This window comes from Anser cygnoides, chromosome 4, assembly GCF_040182565.1.
Source record: "Anser cygnoides isolate HZ-2024a breed goose chromosome 4, Taihu_goose_T2T_genome, whole genome shotgun sequence".
Taxonomy (NCBI): Eukaryota; Metazoa; Chordata; class Aves; order Anseriformes; family Anatidae; genus Anser; species Anser cygnoides.
In genome coordinates, this window is record NC_089876.1 from 3,137,014 (window position 1) to 3,153,814 (window position 16,801).

Consider the following 16,801-nt stretch of genomic DNA (forward strand, 5'->3'; position numbering starts at 1 on the left):
GCGCTGCGATTAATAGCGGGACCTCGAGCTGGTGTAACGCACGTCGAGGCCAGGAACAGATTTCCTGGCTGCGGAAAGCCCTCCAGCATGGACTATTACCGGTTTGTGTCAGTAAATTCTGTCACAGCACCCCTCAGCCAGACGCGCTTCGTGAATGAGGCCGTTTGGAAGTCCCGGGGTAACAATCAAGGCGCTGACTCTGGACGGGCAGGGTCTCGAGCAAGGGAGGGACCCCACGCACGCCCAGAGATAAAGGAGGATCCCTCCGTCAGTTCGCACGTACCGCAGCTCGCCGCTGCCTAAATCACTTAAACCGCAGCCAGTATCGGCCCTCCCAAAGGCGGCGGCACTCCAAAAAGCCCCAGAGCCGCCTCCGCGGCTCCCCGTCCATCCCATTCGCGTCACCTGCCGCCCTGCCAGAGGGAAGGACGAGGCCGCATGCGCCCGGCACGCCGCGTGCTGTGAAAAAAGCAAAGAAAGGAGAAAAGGGGGTGGCCGGGAGCGGTCCGGGGGTGCCCTGCGGTCGGAAGCCCCCCCCGGCTCCTCGCACGAGAGCCCGGTGAAGGCGGGCACCTGAGCGCGGCCCCCGCCGACCTCCTACCTCCGGCGGCCGAGCCGTGCGCCCCAAGGAACCTCGGCTGCTCTCCGCAGCCCCGGGCGAGGTCACCGGCGCCGGGGTGGAGGCCGGGCTGAGCTAAACCCCCTGGGCTTTAGCTCATCCCAACAATCCCAGCTCGCGGAGCTCGTTTCGAAACGCCAGGCGTGATAGGGGCAGGCAGGCATCCAAAGGGGAGGCCCGCTGAGCCGCCGCGCACTCCGGCGCTGATTGATTCGCTGCTCATACCTGAGCCCAGGCTTCCTGTCACCGCTTACTTAACGCGGACACGCACAGCCTACAAGCTCCAACACGTCAAACTCTGTTTTTAACACCGGTATGCGGCTACGGCTCCCCGGGACCTCTCCGACCGGGCCTCCAACAGGCTTTTATTGATTTATATTCCAGCGTCGGAGCGTTTCAGGCCCCCCAGGTTACGAATACGGGCCTTCAAGCTCCTCACCTGCCCATATCCTCGGCAGTGGGGCACGCGGACACTCAGAGACGGCTCGGCTGCAGCACGCCTCACGCCTGCTGGGCTTTCCGGGCCAGCTTCCCCCGTTCCAGCCTCTCCAAAAGAGACCAGAACGAGGGGATGAAGGAGGGGGACGGCTGCGAGGTGACGGGGGTGAGCCTCCGCGGCGTAGCTCACCTCGCGCCCCACGTTGCAGCGCGGCGGATGCCAGGGAGGACGGCTGCGCCTCGCACGGAGTCGGGAGGGCGAGTGGAAGGAGCCTGGCTTCCCTTCACCGAGGGAAAGGGGACAAGGGGGACGTCTTCCCAGAAGAGCCCCGGCTTGAGCGAGGCTGCAGGGCAGGAGGCAGAAATCCTCGCTACAGCGCTCAAAACGCCTCGAGCACTTGGCTGGGGCGCCGGGGACGCGCCGACACGCCACGCCGGCTCGCAAAAAGCTTTTCGCATCACCTCGGCGGTTCTTTTCCCCTCTCCATGCGCGTCCTTGGCTCCCTGCGGCAGCAGAGGGCTTGCAAAATCGGTGACCCCCCCTTTCCCAGCTCCTGCCCCCTCCTGCCTGTAACGCCTGCCCCTGGTCTCGCGCACGGGTCCTCATTTCGCTGTCGGGGAGACGGCGCGGCGGGACCTGACTCACGCGGGAGAGGCAGAGGTTGCGCTCTCGTCCGCGCTTCTCGAGCCGCGGACCTATCGTTTCCCACCCCGGGCCCGAATTACCGCTAATTACCCCGCGCGCAAAACGGAGCCGCTTCGACAGGAAGAAATTAGGCCGACAAATGATTCTGGAGCGAAGAGGGCCCGCCGCCTGAGGAAGCGACCTGCCCGCGCATGGATTCAAGGTGGGGGGGGCCTCACCGAAGTCGCACGGAGACCTCCACCTCTCGGCTCGGCTCCCCTGCCTCAAAAAATCCCGCTAGAGAATACGGGACGGAGCTACAGAGACATTCCCTGCAGCCTCCAGGACCGGGGTGGAGGCGTGGGAGAAATTCAAGGGTCTCCTAAAGGAGTCGGCCAGAGAAAATCGAGGCCGAGGCACCTCGGGCCTGATGGCTGCGCGGATGCACGCAGCACGGTGCTTGCCGTGTCCGAGAAGAGGGCTTCCAGCGTTTTTATGGGTTTAAAAAAAGGAAAACAGTCAGGAAGAAAGCTGATCGACGCACTTACAGCTGCTGGAGAAAGAGGAAGGTCCTTCAGCCACGCCGAGGACCAGCTCTTCCCGGGGAAGATGCAAGAAATCGCCCTGGATGCTCAGGGAACCGCTTACTTGTCGGGAAATCTCCCCCTAATCCCTGCACACCCCGATTAAGCACCACGGCGCACGCCCCGTGCATGAAACATTAAATATTAAACATTAATCCCTCCTCGCGTAGCTGAGGATGCTCCAGCTGCCCGATTCGGGTACCGAACCCCATTCCCGCCCCTAACCACAAAAGCGGCAGCGTTTCACGACCGAATCGGGAGGAAACCCCGGTACCCGGAGGGGCCGGCAGCAAAGCACCCGACGGCCCTAAAAGCAGCACGGGCATCAGCAGGGAAGGAGTTAAGCGCAGCGGGATGAATCAGCCCGCAGACACGGACATTTCCTACCTCCCCTCCCGCAGGCTTCCGAGCCGCTCGCCTACCTGGTCCCACCTAAACGGTTTCGGCCGCCGCAGGAGCGACGAGGCGCCGGGTTTAGGTTAAGGGGAAAAACTCGGCTGGGGAATGAGAGCAGGAACCTTGCGTCTTGGCCAGGCGCGAGGCGCGCGCAGGCAGACCCGAGCCGAGCACCGCGGGCCGTCCGCCACCCCCCTGGGTCCCACCACCGAGCTCCGACGCCCCGAGCAGAGTTTGGGAGCAGGCGTCGGCCGTGGCAAGGCCGGGTTTCTCTCCCCGACACGACTCCCCGTCTTTTCTCGAAGCCCCCCGTATTTCCCCCCGCGTCCCGCGAGCTCTCCGCCGGCGCAGAGGGAAGGGAGATGACGAATTCGGGAGAGCGTTCGGCGAGCGACCGAAGCGAAATTCCTGAGGCTCTCGGCACGGACCCCGTCGCTCCTTGCGAAACTCCCCAGCTGGAACCTCGCAGCCAAAGCCGCCAGCGAACGTCGTCTTCCCTCCTCCCTCCGCCGCCGAGCGCGGGCCGGGATGCCTTTCCGCGACGCTCTTTGGGGGTTTTAACGTCACTCCATATTTAGCAGGAGGAAAAGAAGAAGAAGAAAAAAAAAAGAAAAGAAAAAAAAAAAAGCCTCCCTTCCTTCCTGTCGCGTTTTCCATCCACGCTGAGAAGCGAGCGAACGGGGCCGAGGACGAGAGCGGGGCAGCGCCCGCGGTGTTGCCCTCGGCTGCCGCGGGACCCGCGCGCGCCGGCCCCATAAAGTTTTACGCCCCCGATATCGGGGCGGGAGGCGTCGCGGCGCGGGGGTGCAGCGTTCGGGCGTCCGTCCCGCAGCACCTGACGGGGGACGGAGGAGGGAAGGGGGCCCCGGCCCCGCACCACGGTGCCCACGTGTGCGGGGCGGGGGCAGGCGGCGGTGGCCCCGCTGCCCGTAGCGGTGACCCCAGCCCAAATCCCGTCCCCGGGGCTCCCCCGTCCGTGGGGAAACGCCCGTGGTGGGGGGGGGGGGGTTGGGGCCGGTCAACGCGGAAAAACGCCGTGCAGGTATGGGGGGCGGAGGGAAGGGAGGAGGGGGAAGAGAAGGAAGGTGAAGAGGAAGAGGAGGAGGAAGATGAGGAAGGAAGGAGAGGAGGCGGAAGACGAGGAAGACTAGGAAGAAGAATATTGGGAAGAGGAAGAGGAGGAAGATGAGGAGGAACGAAGAAGTGGAGAAGGAAGATGACGAAGACCAGGAAAAACAGGAGGAGGAAGATGGTGATGGCGAGGAATATTGGGAAGAGGAGGAGGTGGAGAAGGAAGGTTAGGAAGAAGAGGGGGAGAGAGGAGTAAGAAAAGCAGGAAGAGGAGGAAGAAGAGAAGAAGGAAGGGGAGGAAGAGGAGGAAGATTTGGAAGAGGAGGAGGAAAAGAAGGAAGACTAGGAAGAGGAGGGGGGTGAAGATGAGGAAGATGAGGAAGAGGGGAGATCTGGAAGGAGAGGAGGAGGGGGAAGCCGAGGAAGAGGAGGAAGAAGAGGGGGAGGATTGGGAAGAAGGAAGAGGAGAAGGAGGAGGAAGAGGAGAAAGAAGAGAAAGAAGAGGAGGAGGAAGGAGATTAGGAAGAAGGAGGAGGAGGAGGAGGAGGAGGAGGAAGATTTGCCAGAGGCCTCCACCCTCCCCCCACCCCGGCGCCGAACGCCCACCCCTTTACCCCCCCCCCCCCTTACCTCTCAGCTGCGGGCGGCGGAGCCGGGCGGGCTCCCCCCGGGCTCCCCCGGGCTCCTCCCGCTCTCCGCCGCCCCCGCTGCCTCCCGCCGCCGCCCAACGGCTCCGGTGCGAGGCCGCGGCGGCCGCGACCATTGACACGCCGCGGGGGGGGGGCGGCTCCGGGGGGCTCCGGGGCTCCGGGACTCGGACGGGGGGTGGGGGGGGGGAAGGGCCGGGGACGGAGCTGGAGCCGCCGCCGCCGCCTCCTCGTAAGGCGGGGGGGGGGGGGGGGGGGGGCTCCGGCCCTCAGCGGCGCCCCCGCCGCCGCCCGCCCGCTGCCGGTGCCGCCGCCGCCATGGTGCGGCCGCAGGCGGGGCGCGCTGCGCGAGGGGCGGGGCCGGCGGCGGTGGGCGGGGCTAAGGGGGTGGGCGGGGCTAAGGGAGGGTGGGCGGGGCTAATGGAAGGGGGCGGGGCTGAGGGAAGGGGGCGGGGCTAAGGGGGTGGTGGGCGGGGTTGTGGGCGGGGCTAAGGGAAGGGGCGGGGTTGGGGGCGGGGCTAAACCGGAAGCGGCGCGCTGGCTGCCTTCCCCCCCCACTCCGCTGGTGATTAGTGGGGGGTTAATTCCGCCTAATTGCGGCCCCCTGCCCCCAGCCCAGGCTGCCCCCAGCTCCATCCGGCCCGGCCGTGGGCACTGCCAGGGGTGGGGCAGCCACAGCTCCTCGGGGCGGCCTGGGCAGGGCCTCAGCGCCCTCAACCTGAAGCGTTTCTTCCTGCCGTTTAACCCAAATCCGCCCTTTTTCAGCTTAAAACCGTTCCCCTTGCCCCAACACTGCCCCCCCGGACAAAGGGTACCCTCCCCAGCTGAGGTGCTCAGCCCCCTGAGAGCAGCAGAGGGGGACAATCCCCTCCCTCGCCCTGCCACCGCGCCGCCTTTGACGCAGCCCAGGACACGGCCGGCTGCCGGGCTGCGGCCACACGCTGCTGCCTCATTTGGGGTTTCTCACCAACCCACAACCCCAAGCCCTCAGGGCTGCTCCCAACCCACTCTCCCTCCCTCCTCTCCCAGCCTGTATTTGTGCTTGGGGTTGCCCCAGCTCTCATCACATCCCTTGGGTTGCCCCAACTCGGGTCGCGTCCCTTCCCTCCGGCGCGTCAAACGCACGATAAAAACATGTTTCCACGATAAATTCCAGCCTAGCACATCGTTTAAAAAGCTCCGACCCTTCCAGCTGCCGCGTTCTGGTGAGACCAAGCCGTACGGTCTGCGGTAGGCAGCCTGGTTGTTTCGCTGCCTCAGCCCAGCCCCGAGTGCAGCTTCGCCACAGTGGGCGCCCAACCAAACCAGAACAAGCTTCGAGCGAAATAAAACCCGCGGCTTCCTCTTGCCTTACGGCTTGGGAATCCTTGGGGCGCTCCCAAGTTGTTCGGTCACCACTCACTACCCCTGAAACTGCAAGAAAAATCGCATTTCTGACGATAAAAATCCCGAATTCTGGGTCGTCGCAGGGCACCTGGGGGCACGCTCAGACCACCGCCCCTCTGAGGACGCGGCTGCACCCCTACAGCAGCCCCACGGGTATCGCTGGGTGGGCGAGAAACCACAGGGTGCCTGCAGCCGCCAGGCTGTGACACAAACCCCCGCCGCCACCCGAGCTCGGTGCTAACCCCGTGAGCTGCTTGCGGTACGAATAAATGATTGTCGCTAAGCGTCCGCCTTTATTTAGATGCAAAAAGAGGCAAACCTGACCGGAGCAGGGCGTGCCGTGCTCTGCCCCCTCCATCCGCAATCTGTTTTTCAACCCGTTTTAAACCTGGGTTTGAGTTTGGGCCCCCAGCGGGGCTGAGCACCCTCCTCCAGGACCACCTGCTCGTTGGGGTGGCTGGATGCGGCCCTGCTGCTGCCTCCGTTCCCCCCCCCCGACCCCGGGATGTGTGCCACAGCTCGGGGAAGATTCCCAAAATGCTGCTGCCATCTGCTGGCACCGGCCTCCTGGGGGGGCCGGGGTGATGCCAGCCATCGCCTCCTCAACTCAGCGTCGCCGCTTTGGGGGGCAAAAAGAGCGGCTTCGTTTTTCCTCGGGATGGTCCCCCCTCTGGGAGAGACTTAAAATGAGGGGAGAAAAGGCAGCAGGAGCGGCTGCTTCATGAGGGAACCGGGCGACACAGCAGACGCAGCCCCGCACGAAGAAACGCAGCTTCAGCTCTTCCCCAAAAACCGCCGCTGCGCTGGGACGCAACGCGCGCGCAGGGCTGCTCGGGAACGAGCCTCCCAGCTCCTTGTGCAAACACATCCGGCTTCTGGTCCCCCGAATAAAGGCTTCAGGCCCCCAAAGCCTCTCGGGAGAACAGACACAGAGGGAGACTTATTTATTGCGGAGAAGAACCAGAAGGAACGCCAGAAATGTATACCTGATGACACTATGAAAGTTATTATCATGCTAAGGATATTAAACGAGAGAGGAAGCCAGCGGTAAGGAAGAGAAATGTACGAAGTTAAAGGCTGAATCTTACCTGGAGATGCCGTGCTGCTGACTGAAGAAACCCCTCGTAGCCTCCACCAGTTCAAGGCGCTGTTTGGAGACGGGCTTTGTGGAAAAAATGCCGGCCTGGACTCGGGGTCGCTGCCACGAAAACACCACCTCAAAGCCAAACCCTTCTCCTTTATCTTACTGATATAAACCCACCCAGACCCTACAAAAAAAAGCCCTTAGGGATCACCGGTTTGTAGACACCTTAACCCGACTGTAGACAAACCCTTAGGACCAGAGCTTTTCCACCCGTGCCCGCGGGCTGCGGCGTGCCCTGTGCCGGGGGAGACGTTCAGCCTCCTCCCCGCGGGTTTCTGCCCCCGGCCCCTGCCCCGCCAAGTGACGTGGGGTGCCGTGGTTTTGGCCCGGGTGCCGTCTCTGCTGTTATTTCTGGCGTTATCACGCAGAACGCAGCCGGCTGAAGGAGGCAGGGTTTGCCTGGGCGGTGGTACGGTGGTGAGATTTCGGGGTTTTAGCTACCTAGCGCTGACCACACGCACGCCGTGGGTGTTGAAACCGGGCTAAGCCTGAGCCTGGCGGGCACCGGGGTGGTTGCCTCCACCGTGAGCCAAGCTTCAGCCCAAATGTGGAACCAAAATGTGGAAAATTAAGCATTTTGCCCCCACTGTGAGCCAAACTACAATCCAGATGTGGACCCAAATGTGGAAAATGAAGCGTTCTCCCTCCACCGTGAGCCAAACTTCAGCCCAAATTTGGACCCCAAATGGGGAAAACGAAATGTTTTACTTCCTCCGTGAGGCAAACTTCAGCCCAGATGTGAACCCAAAATGTGGAAAGCAAAGTGTTTTCCCTCCGCTGTGAGGCAAACTACAGCCCCAATGTGGACCCCAAATGGGGAAAACGAAGTGTTTTACTTCCTCCGTGAGCCAAACTTCAGTCTGGATGTGAACCGAAAATGTGGAAAGCAAAGTGTTTTCCCTCCACCATGAGCCAAACTTCAGCCCAAATTTGGACCCAAAATGGGGAAAATGAAACGTTTTGCTTCCTCTGTGAGCCAAACTTCAGCCCAGATGTGAACCCAAAATGTGGAAAATGAAGCGTTTTCCCTCCATTGTGAGGTAAACTACAGTCCAAATGTGGACAAAATGTGGAAAGTGAAGCGGTTTTCCTCCCCTGTGAGCCAAACTACAGCCCACATGTGGACAAAATGTGGAACATGAAGTGTTTTCCCTCCACCCTGAGGCAAACTATAGCCCAAATTGAACCCAAAATGAGAAAAATGAAGCATTTTCCCTCCCCTGTGAGGTAAACTACAGTCCAAATGTGGACAAACTGTGGAAAATGAAGCGTTTTCCCTCCCCTGTGAGGCAAACTACAGCCCAAATGTGGACAAAATGTGGAACATGAAGTGTTTTGCCCAGCCCGAGCCGGGGCCGGGGAGCTGCCGCCACATCCCCCCGGGGCTGTGGGCACAGGACGAGGGGACGAGGCCCGGCTGCCCCCGGCCCCCCAACCCCAGCTCCCCCCAGGCCCGCGATTGGGCCCGGCCCCGCAGCTGGAGCCCGTGCGGCGGCTCCCGGCCCCCTCACAGCGCTCCGCCTATCAGCGCCCGCCCTTCCCTCGACGGACGGGCGGTGCGACCAATGAGCGGCGCGAGAGGGGGAAAGTGGGCGGGCTTAGCGGCCGGCCGGGGACGGGGCGGCGGCGGCGGGCCGGGGAGCGGGGCAGGGGGGTGTTTGAGGTAACAAACGCGTTTTCCCGGCCCCAAATCCCCCCGCAGCGGGCCCTGGAGGCCAGGCTGAGCTGGGCTTCCCTCACAGGGCTCCCCCCGCTGCTTCCGTGCCCAGGAGCTGCCTCTTGGTGCCCCTTACAGCCCGGCCCTACGGCCCCAGCGGGCGTCGCCAGCGGCCCCGCTCCCCCCGGCCTCCCTCTCTCCTCAGGTGCCGAGCCAGGATGGGCTTTGCGGAGGACAAGGTGTACGGCCACATCCTGAGGAACATGGACAAGTTCAAGAACATCCACGTGGCGTCGCTGGTCGATTCCCTCAGCTGCCTCACCGAAGCCGACAGGGTAACTTTCTGTTTTCCTCAGCCCTGCCAGGCCGCGACACGGCCCCACGGGGCCCCTCGCCTGGTTTTATAGCACGGGCGCTGTACAGCAGCTTTATTTCTGTTTATTTTTGTCCAGCAGGGCGAGGGAGGGGGGTTGTCCCCTTCTGCTCAGCTGTTTTGAGCCCCCCCTGCAGTGCTGTGCTCGGCTCTGGGCCCAGCACGGGGAAGTGGAGCTGCTGGAGCAGGGCCTGAGGAGGCCGCGGGGGTGCTCAGGGGCTGGAGCAGCTCTGTTGTGGGGCCAGGCTGAGAGATGGCAGTGTTGGGTCTGGGGAAGACAAGCCCCTGGGGAGACCTCACAGCGGCCTGCCCGTACCTAAAGGGGGCTGCAGGAGAGCTGGGGAGGGACTCTGTGGCGGGGGGGGCAGTGATAGGACAAGGGGTAACAGCTTTAAACTAAAAGAGAGCAGATTTAGGTCAGCTTTAAGGCAGAAATTCTTCATTATGAGGGTGGTGAGGCCCTGGCTCAGGCCGCCCCGAGGAGCTGTGGCTGCCCCATCCCTGGCAGTGCCCAAGGCCAGGCTGGATGGGGCTGGGGGCAGCCTGGGCTGCGGGCAGGGGGGGCTCTGAGGTTCCTCTTCCAACCCAAAACATTCGGTGGTTCTGTGATTCTCCTTCTAAGGCACGCCGTGCCTCCTGGTGTTCTTTGTTCAGGACGAACTTCATACCCGAGGGGAGGTGCGGGGCAGCAATGCAACCGCCTACAAGTTATATCAGCACGTGAAGTGCCGCCGGGGCTGGGTGACCGACCTGATCAACGCGCTGCACCAGAACAACGCGGGGCACCTGGCCGAAGAGCTGCAGCAGGTCTATGACCTCTACCAAACCCGTAAGTGGCCTCATCTCCGGGCCTTGCCCCGGTGGGATGCCTGGGGACGGGAGGAGGTCCCCAGGGTTCCTTGTTCGAAGCTGCTTGGGTTGGCAGTGGGCCGGGTGCCTTGTCAGCCGTGTCGTAAGGGGAGATGGAAACAGGAATTAAGGGGTGCTGCAGGTTTGGCCGGTGTGGGGACGGAGCATGGGTGCAAGAAGGGCTGCCTCAGCCCCACGCCCATCCTCTGCCTCCTCGGCTTTCCTGCGCTGCCTCAGCTTTTACCTTCACCTCCCCAGCTCCTCCAACAGCCTCAGCTCCACCAGCTGCTCCAAATCCTCGTGTGGCCTCCTTCCCTCCTGATGCCCAGCCCGTCAGCGCCCAGCTGCCGTTCTCGGGCCCCAAGCCCGCTGCGGACGCCCCGCTGGCCGATCCTCCCCGCTGCACCTCGCCCACCGACGGCCATCCGCCTCTCCAGCGTGCTGCTGCCACCGCTGCGAGCCCAGCCGGGAGCTCAGCTGCGAGCGCGGACGTTCCCAGCACCGACCTGGATGCCAGGGCCCCTGTGCAGGAGAAGGTGAGCGGGACAGGGCTGCGAAGATCCCTTTTGGAGCGGGGTTTCAGTGGTTTGGGTGCCACAAGCACGCTCTCGTTGCCGGTCTGCTCTGTGCTCGCTGCGCCTGGCGGCTTCGCCCACGGAGAAGCAGGGGGTCAGGCACCTTCTGTGCCATTTCCACGCGCAATTTGGGGTAGAATGCAGCTTCTGCTGGTGAGCAGCAGCGAGCTGCCCCCTTTTAGCCTGCACGCAGCCCTGTAACCGCGCGAGGGCAGGGTTCGCTCTTGGTCCGTGCTCCCTCCTGCTGCCCCCGTGTGACCGTGAGGCACCCCGGTGGCCCCGTGTGTCCTCAGCCAGGCCGAAACGGGGCCGCGCGGCGATTTAACAGCTCCTTTTCTTCCAGCCCCTGGAACAAAAGAGTCCCCAGCCACCGCTGCAGCCGCTGAGCGCGGCCCGTGCTGGAGCGAGCGACGGGCAGAGCGCGCGGGGGCCGCTCCCGTGCCCCTCCGAGGCTCAGCAGGCGGCAGCGGGGCCCCCGGGGGCTGCCGGCGTGGTTTTGCCGCCGGCTGCTCCCCCCGAGCAGGGCCGGGAGTGGCTGGGCCAGCGCTACCCGGTGTGCGTGGACAACGGGTGCTTCGGGAACGCCAAGCACCTGCGCCGCGCCGCGCCGGGCTCGGGGCTGGGCACGGCCGTCCCGCTGAGGGACCCGGTCACCGCTCGTGGCGCCGGGCAGCCCAGGAACGAGCCCCAGGAAGACGTCTACGTCTCCACCGAGTTGCCCGCGGGGTTGGCAGAGCCCCCGGGCGGCGAGGGGGTGCCGCAGCCCCGCGGCCCGCAGGGGACGCAGGAAAAGCAGGCGGAGCTCCCCGAGCACCGAGGGCCTCCGAGCAGCTTCGTGGACGTGCGCAGCCCCCTCCTCATACAGCAGCAGTTTGACGCGGAGCAGAAGCGGGTCGGGACGCTGCGAGAGCACGAAGAGGGAGGTGAGTTTGCTTCCGCGGCTGGCGGCGGGCCTCTCCCAGAGACCCGCTGAGGTCTCTGGGTTAATGCGGCGTTTTGTTCTCTCCCCATCAGCCACCCGGATGGAAACAACCCCCCCGGCCGCCGCCCCCAGAGACACTTCCCCATCCCGCGACGTCTCCTGGAAGCTTCCCGTGCCAGAGGAAGCGCTGCCTGCGGGGAAGGCGGCCGGCAGCACCCCCTCCGTGCCGGCAGAGGAGAAAGTAGGTGACCTTTCACTGCCTCTTGCGTTTCCTTCAGGTCCTTGCAATCTCCCCTGGCTGGCACCTTTTTTTTTTGCTGCAGCGTAAGGCTTTTTGAGCTGGGGGCGAGTTTACTCGGGGTTTTTTCCCCGCCGCGTTCCTCTTCCTGTCCCGGAGCTGTGTGCAGGAGCTGCCTCAGCTGCTGGGTGTTGCGATACACACGTAGCCCCGACGGCGGTCCCAGCCTGACCCCAACCTCCCTGGGGTGTCCCCCGCTGATTTTGTGGGGCTGAGGGCTCGAGCGGATCCCCCCCGGGACGCGGGGGACAGGGACTGGCCGGACCCTTGGCTCTCGGAGCCCTGGCTGTCTCGCGCTTTGTCAGCTTTGGAGTCTGCGATGGCTTCCCGAACGCTGGGAGGAGGAAGGGAGCCGAGATTCGTTGGTCTCCGACTCCCGATTCCCCGCTGTGACTTGGCAGCCGGGCCACGGGCTTCCAGGCCATTCCAGGGGCCATCTCCACCCCTCTCGTCCCAGCCCTTTCTCCTCTCCTCTTCCTTCCTGCATCGCCCCCAAACCCCAAAGGCTCCCCCCGAGCCTCGGCACCTCCCTGCCCCGCTCTCTCCCCCTCTCGTTGTCTCCCAAAGGTGCTCCCGGCCTCGGCGGCCCCTCTCCAGGGCCCAGCGGTCGGGGGAAGCTCTGTGGGCGCAGCTGGGAGGCCGTCGTCCCCCCGGGGCAGTTCTGCCACAAGCATCTGGGCCTCTCCCACCGTCCCGGAGGAGGACGCGGAGCTCAGCAAGCCGGGCGTCCTCCTCTCCGTGGCAGGCGACAGCCCGCAGGCAGCCACCAGGCCCCCGGGCGGCTCCGCTTCCGAGGCCACCGATCACCTGGGCTTGAGGAGCGACCCGCTCCTGCTGAGCACCGACAGCTCAGGTCCCGGAGGAGCACGCGAGGGATCCGCCTCGGGACGTTGCTCCTCGGCATCCTGCGGAGACGAAGCGGGGGGAGCACGCTCCTGGCCCCCCCCGAGCTGGAGAACCGACGAGATCCGCGTGGCTCACGGCCCCAGCGCCCTGCTGAAGGCGAGCAACGACGTCCCGGACGACGGAGCCGGTCCCTCGGGCGGCCCCCCGGCTTCCGCCTCGAGCGGAGGCAGCGACGCCGCGCCCGGCAGCGTCCCCAGCCCTGGGGACAGCCCCGGGCCGTCCCTGCCCTACCTCGTCCCGGCCGTGGGCATCGCGCTCATCTCCGCCGTGGCGTTCCTGGTATACGCCCGGCTGCAGAAATAGCGGAGAGCAACGGGGGTGCCGCGGCCGCCCCGCGGGAGGTTCCTCTTCCCGGCAGGAATCCCGTCTGGCGCGTTTGAACCCCGAGGGATGGCAGGGAGGGGCCGCCGTTAAATCTCCTCCCAGGTGGTTTCGCTGGAAGAGGCCTCGGTCGCCTGATGCTGTTGGGTTCTGCCCTGGTTCCCCCCCACCGTCTCCCAACAACCTTCCCGCCCGCCGCCTTCTCCTCCTGCGCCCGCGGGCAGCACGTCGCTCGGCAGCGATCCCTCGAGCCCGGAGTCAGGGGAAATTGCTGGAAATTCTCCACGTCTCCCACGTTCGGTCCCGGCAAGCTCCCCGTCCCGCCGAGGGAGCGGTGCGAGCTGCCCCCTCTCCCGGGAGCCGTCGTCCTGCCTCAGCGCTCCGAAACGTCCTCCCCTGGTCCCGCGGGTCGGCATGGCACAGGATTTCGGGTACCGACACCCACGGAGACCTCCCTGCTCCCCCTGCTGCTTTCTCAAGGATCAGCCTTGTTTCTTCTTTCCCCGTCCGGGGGGAAGAGAGGATTTAGGCACGTTTGTTCGTCTTCAGGCTGCGTTTTTGGGCCTGGCAGGGTGGGCGCCGTTCCCGCGTTCCTGGCGCGGCGGGCAGGAAGCTCGCCCTGGGGCTGGGACACAACCAGGATCGAGCCCTGAGCTAGCTGCTGATCGGGATGCTCGGGGTTCTCTCAAAGGTCCCAGTTCCAAATTTGGGTCCCTAATTTCCTTGCTGCCCCCATGGAGCAGCACGGGGGTCGGGCTGCAAGGCTCCCAAATGAGCTAAAACCCCAACCCCAACAAAATTCTGCGATACGTTTCCAGTAACTTACCCCTTGGGGCCCCTGCCGCTGAGCTCGGGTTCCCGAAATGGGGCCCGGCCGGCCCGGGGTGGGTCTGCGAGCCCCGCGGCGGGACGAAGGGCTGCTCCTGCGAGGGGGGAAGCAGCGCCGGGTTTCTCCAGCAGCTCCTCAGGGGACCTCTCTCCATGTGAGGAACTGCGGCGATGTCCCAAAAGGGGATCCCCGGGGGTTGCGGGGTGCTCGGTGGGAGCTGCCCGTGGTGCTCACGAGTTGTGTTTTCAGATACCAGCGGCTTCGGGAGGCGCTTGCCTGCCTCCGCCTCGTCCTGTGTCCCCAAATTTTGAGCCCCTTCCCCGGAGCTCCGCCCCGCGTGTGGTTTATTGCCCCGCGTGTGGTTTGTTGCCCCGCGTGTGGTTTGTTGCCCCGCGTGTGGTTTATTGCCCTGCGTGTGGTTTGTTGCCTCAGCCCGTGGGAGGGAGGCACGACGCGGAGCGTCGCTGGACGCCCCCTCTCCGACTCCAGCACAGAGGGGGCTGGGGGATTGCTGCCCGAGTTCGCAGGGCCGCCAGCTGCTAGCGCTCGCCCTTTGCCTCGAAATGCACCAAGTGCCTTCCTGAAACGACGGGCAATAAACGCACGGAACAGCGAGGTGTCGATTTCGGGCCGGCGGGGCTGATTTGGAGGGTGGACGCGAGCCGCGAGCCGCTCAGCGCCCGGTCTTGCATCTGTCGGCGGAGGGGAGAGGGCTTTCTGAACGCACTTTATGTCCCTGCTGCGCCGGGGGATGTTTCAGCTGTTCTCCTCAGCTGAAGAGAAGGTGGTGAGTTCCCAAAGCTCCCCACAAGCAGGGGGAAGAACCCGGGATTCCCCGCCGGCGGCGCCCAGTGAGACATTTGGCTCAGCCTTAAGCAATTCTGGCCGCGAGCACTTCGCACGGACCCGCGGCCTCCCCCAAGAAAGCTGCAGCTTTTAGCGCTCGGACTTCTAATTTACGGCGGACGGGGAAATCTCCCCAAATCCCTTCACTCCGTGCAAGGCTCCTGAATATATTGCTCAGAACGGGAGCAGGAGGCGCCAGGAAATGCAGTCGTAACGTGCTGCGAGGCAGCGCGCGAGGCCTCCAGCTGAAAGTTCAGCCTGGGGGAGCGAGGGGGCACGCGCCTTCCCCACAGCCTTCGGCGGGGTTTGGGAGATCCCAAGGCAGCGGCACCCGGACCAAGGCTCTCTTCCCCGCGGGCGCTTTCCCCGGCTGCAGAATCCTTCCCCTCTTTCCCCAGTACTTTGTAGCCACGGCTCGTTCACTTCGTATTTCCACGTTGAATCGCTCCTGGGACGCGGCCGGGCTGTTTCACCGCCTCAGGCCTGATAAAAGCACGCGGTTTTCTCGGCATTTGGTGTGCCCTCGTTCTCGCCCCTGTAACGTAGCACTTTAGGGGCGTCATCGGCGGGTGAGCCTGCAGAAGGGGATCGCGCCCTGCAAATCCTCTAAAAAAGAGCAAGGCGTATTTTGAAATACGCAATAAAACCGTTTGCCACTTCACAAAGCTTTTGAGGTGTCGTGTGTTTTATAACGGGGGGGAAGAACCCCAGCTTTTGTAGAGCGAGGAAGGGCACCGAGCGGTTTTCAGGGAGGAGTTGAGCAGAGAATTAAATCAGCGCGTTCACGTGCTTGGGCTGGGTTTACAGGCCCGCAGAACCACCGAGGCCACAAAGAAGGATCCAAACACCGGGCCTGCTGCTTTTTTTGGGGTCGGGGGGGAGGTTGCTCCAGTTCATTCAGCTTTCTCAGCCTGAGAAGAGAGGTGCTTTTAATTAAGAGAGCTGTCCGTTAATTACGTACAACTTTTGCCACAAGCAGTTTCGAAGCGTCTCTGCTGCTGGGAGTTGGCTGCCTTTGCATTTTTGTCCGAGGCGGGCGCCGTGAGCAGATGTGCGCTGGGCGGGCCGTACACACCAGGCACGGGGCTCCGCTTGCACTCCTGCCTCCGCAGCCCCGGGCTTTGTGCTCGTAGCGGGTCGCGGGATCGGCGAAGCGAGCCCCTCCGGGCACCTGGGGTTCAGCTCTGCGCCAGGACCGGCGGCGGTGGTTCCCCACGGGCTGAGCGGCCCGGGCCCGACCTGCAGAGGACGGTCATCGAAATCACACCAGCGTCGTCGAAACCGCCGCTGCTGCGCGGCTCCAGCTCAAGCGGCGCTGGCAGGGGGGTCCTGGGGGTGGGCACGGATGTCTTTTGGGGAGAATTAGGAAGGTTTCAGGCAGCGTGGCTGGAAACAGCACTTTTCTGTCATGTTGGGTGTCCTTCCCATGCTGTCTTTTGCGCAGGTGCCCCCCGGGGGCTGAGCTCTCACCTCTCCCGGCTTCCTCTGTCCGCAGCCGGAGCGCCCGACTGCCACCGCCGTGTCGCACGCGGCTGGAGCTCGGCGATGAGAACAGGCAGGCTTTATACAACAGAAGGCAACGTTTAAATAAAAGGGTTATTTCTCCTGAGGGACGTCCTGCTCTGCCCTACGTGCACCAGCCCCACGGCACGCTTACCCGGGAGGAGCCCCGAATCCCAACCGCCCCCGCTCCCTTCGCCCGGGGAGTTCGGGAATTCCAGAATTGGGCAAATTCCCGCTGGAGCTGCGATCCAAATACTTGTATTTTCTGGACTCCCGGTCACATAATCTCTTCGGTACGGAATTAAGGGCACTGAGGTGAGGTCGGCGGGGCGCAGCTCGGGGCAGGGCACGCCGCGGGGCTGCAGTCACGCCAGGCCGTGCCGTAGGCGCGCCAGGCACCCGCTGCCCCCTAATTACCGCTTACTAATTACCACTTACCCGTCAGTCCAGACCTGCCCCCCTCTGGGAGCGCCCCCATTTCCTGCTGCCCCCCTCCCGGGACGGCCCTAGGGACGGGTAAGGATGCATGTCGTGACATATTGCGGTTATATCACGACTTAGAAGGCAGCCGGGGGGGAGAGGCCTCGCTATTTGCGTATGCAAATCGTATGCAAAACAGCCCCCCCCGCGCGGCCCAGCCCAGCCGGGCCTACTGCAGTCTTCCCCTCGGCCCCCGTCTGCGTTGCCATGGTTACACCCGGCTGTCAATCATCCGCTTTCTCCCGCCCCCACCCGGCAGCTGCCTCACGCCACTGGACAGCGGCCGTGTCATTCTCCTGCCGAAAGGACGCCATAGGCCAATTCCGTCTCCC

At 64.1% G+C, this 16,801-nt stretch overlaps 2 protein-coding genes across 3 annotated transcripts in view; one reads left to right on the forward strand and one right to left on the reverse strand.

Annotated features, from left to right (window-relative positions):
• The window catches only part of PTPRA (protein tyrosine phosphatase receptor type A), a 98,480-nt gene extending 93,942 nt beyond the window's left edge, over positions 1–4,538 (reverse strand). For both annotated transcript variants that reach the window (XM_066997074.1, XM_066997073.1), the window contains exon 1: positions 4,364–4,538. The gene's annotated coding sequence lies outside the window, so the exon portion shown is untranslated. The remainder of the gene's footprint in view (positions 1–4,363) is intronic.
• A 3,922-nt stretch (positions 4,539–8,460) lies between these two features.
• Positions 8,461–15,151, forward strand: MAVS (mitochondrial antiviral signaling protein). The gene is made up of 7 exons (XM_048059717.2): positions 8,461–8,573; positions 8,773–8,902; positions 9,595–9,769; positions 10,048–10,325; positions 10,708–11,287; positions 11,379–11,527; positions 12,152–15,151. The coding sequence occupies exons 1-7, from the start codon at positions 8,476–8,478 to the stop codon at positions 12,791–12,793; spliced, it is 2,052 nt and encodes a 683-aa protein (XP_047915674.2). The 5' UTR covers positions 8,461–8,475; the 3' UTR covers positions 12,794–15,151.
• The last annotated feature ends 1,650 nt before the right edge of the window (positions 15,152–16,801 follow it).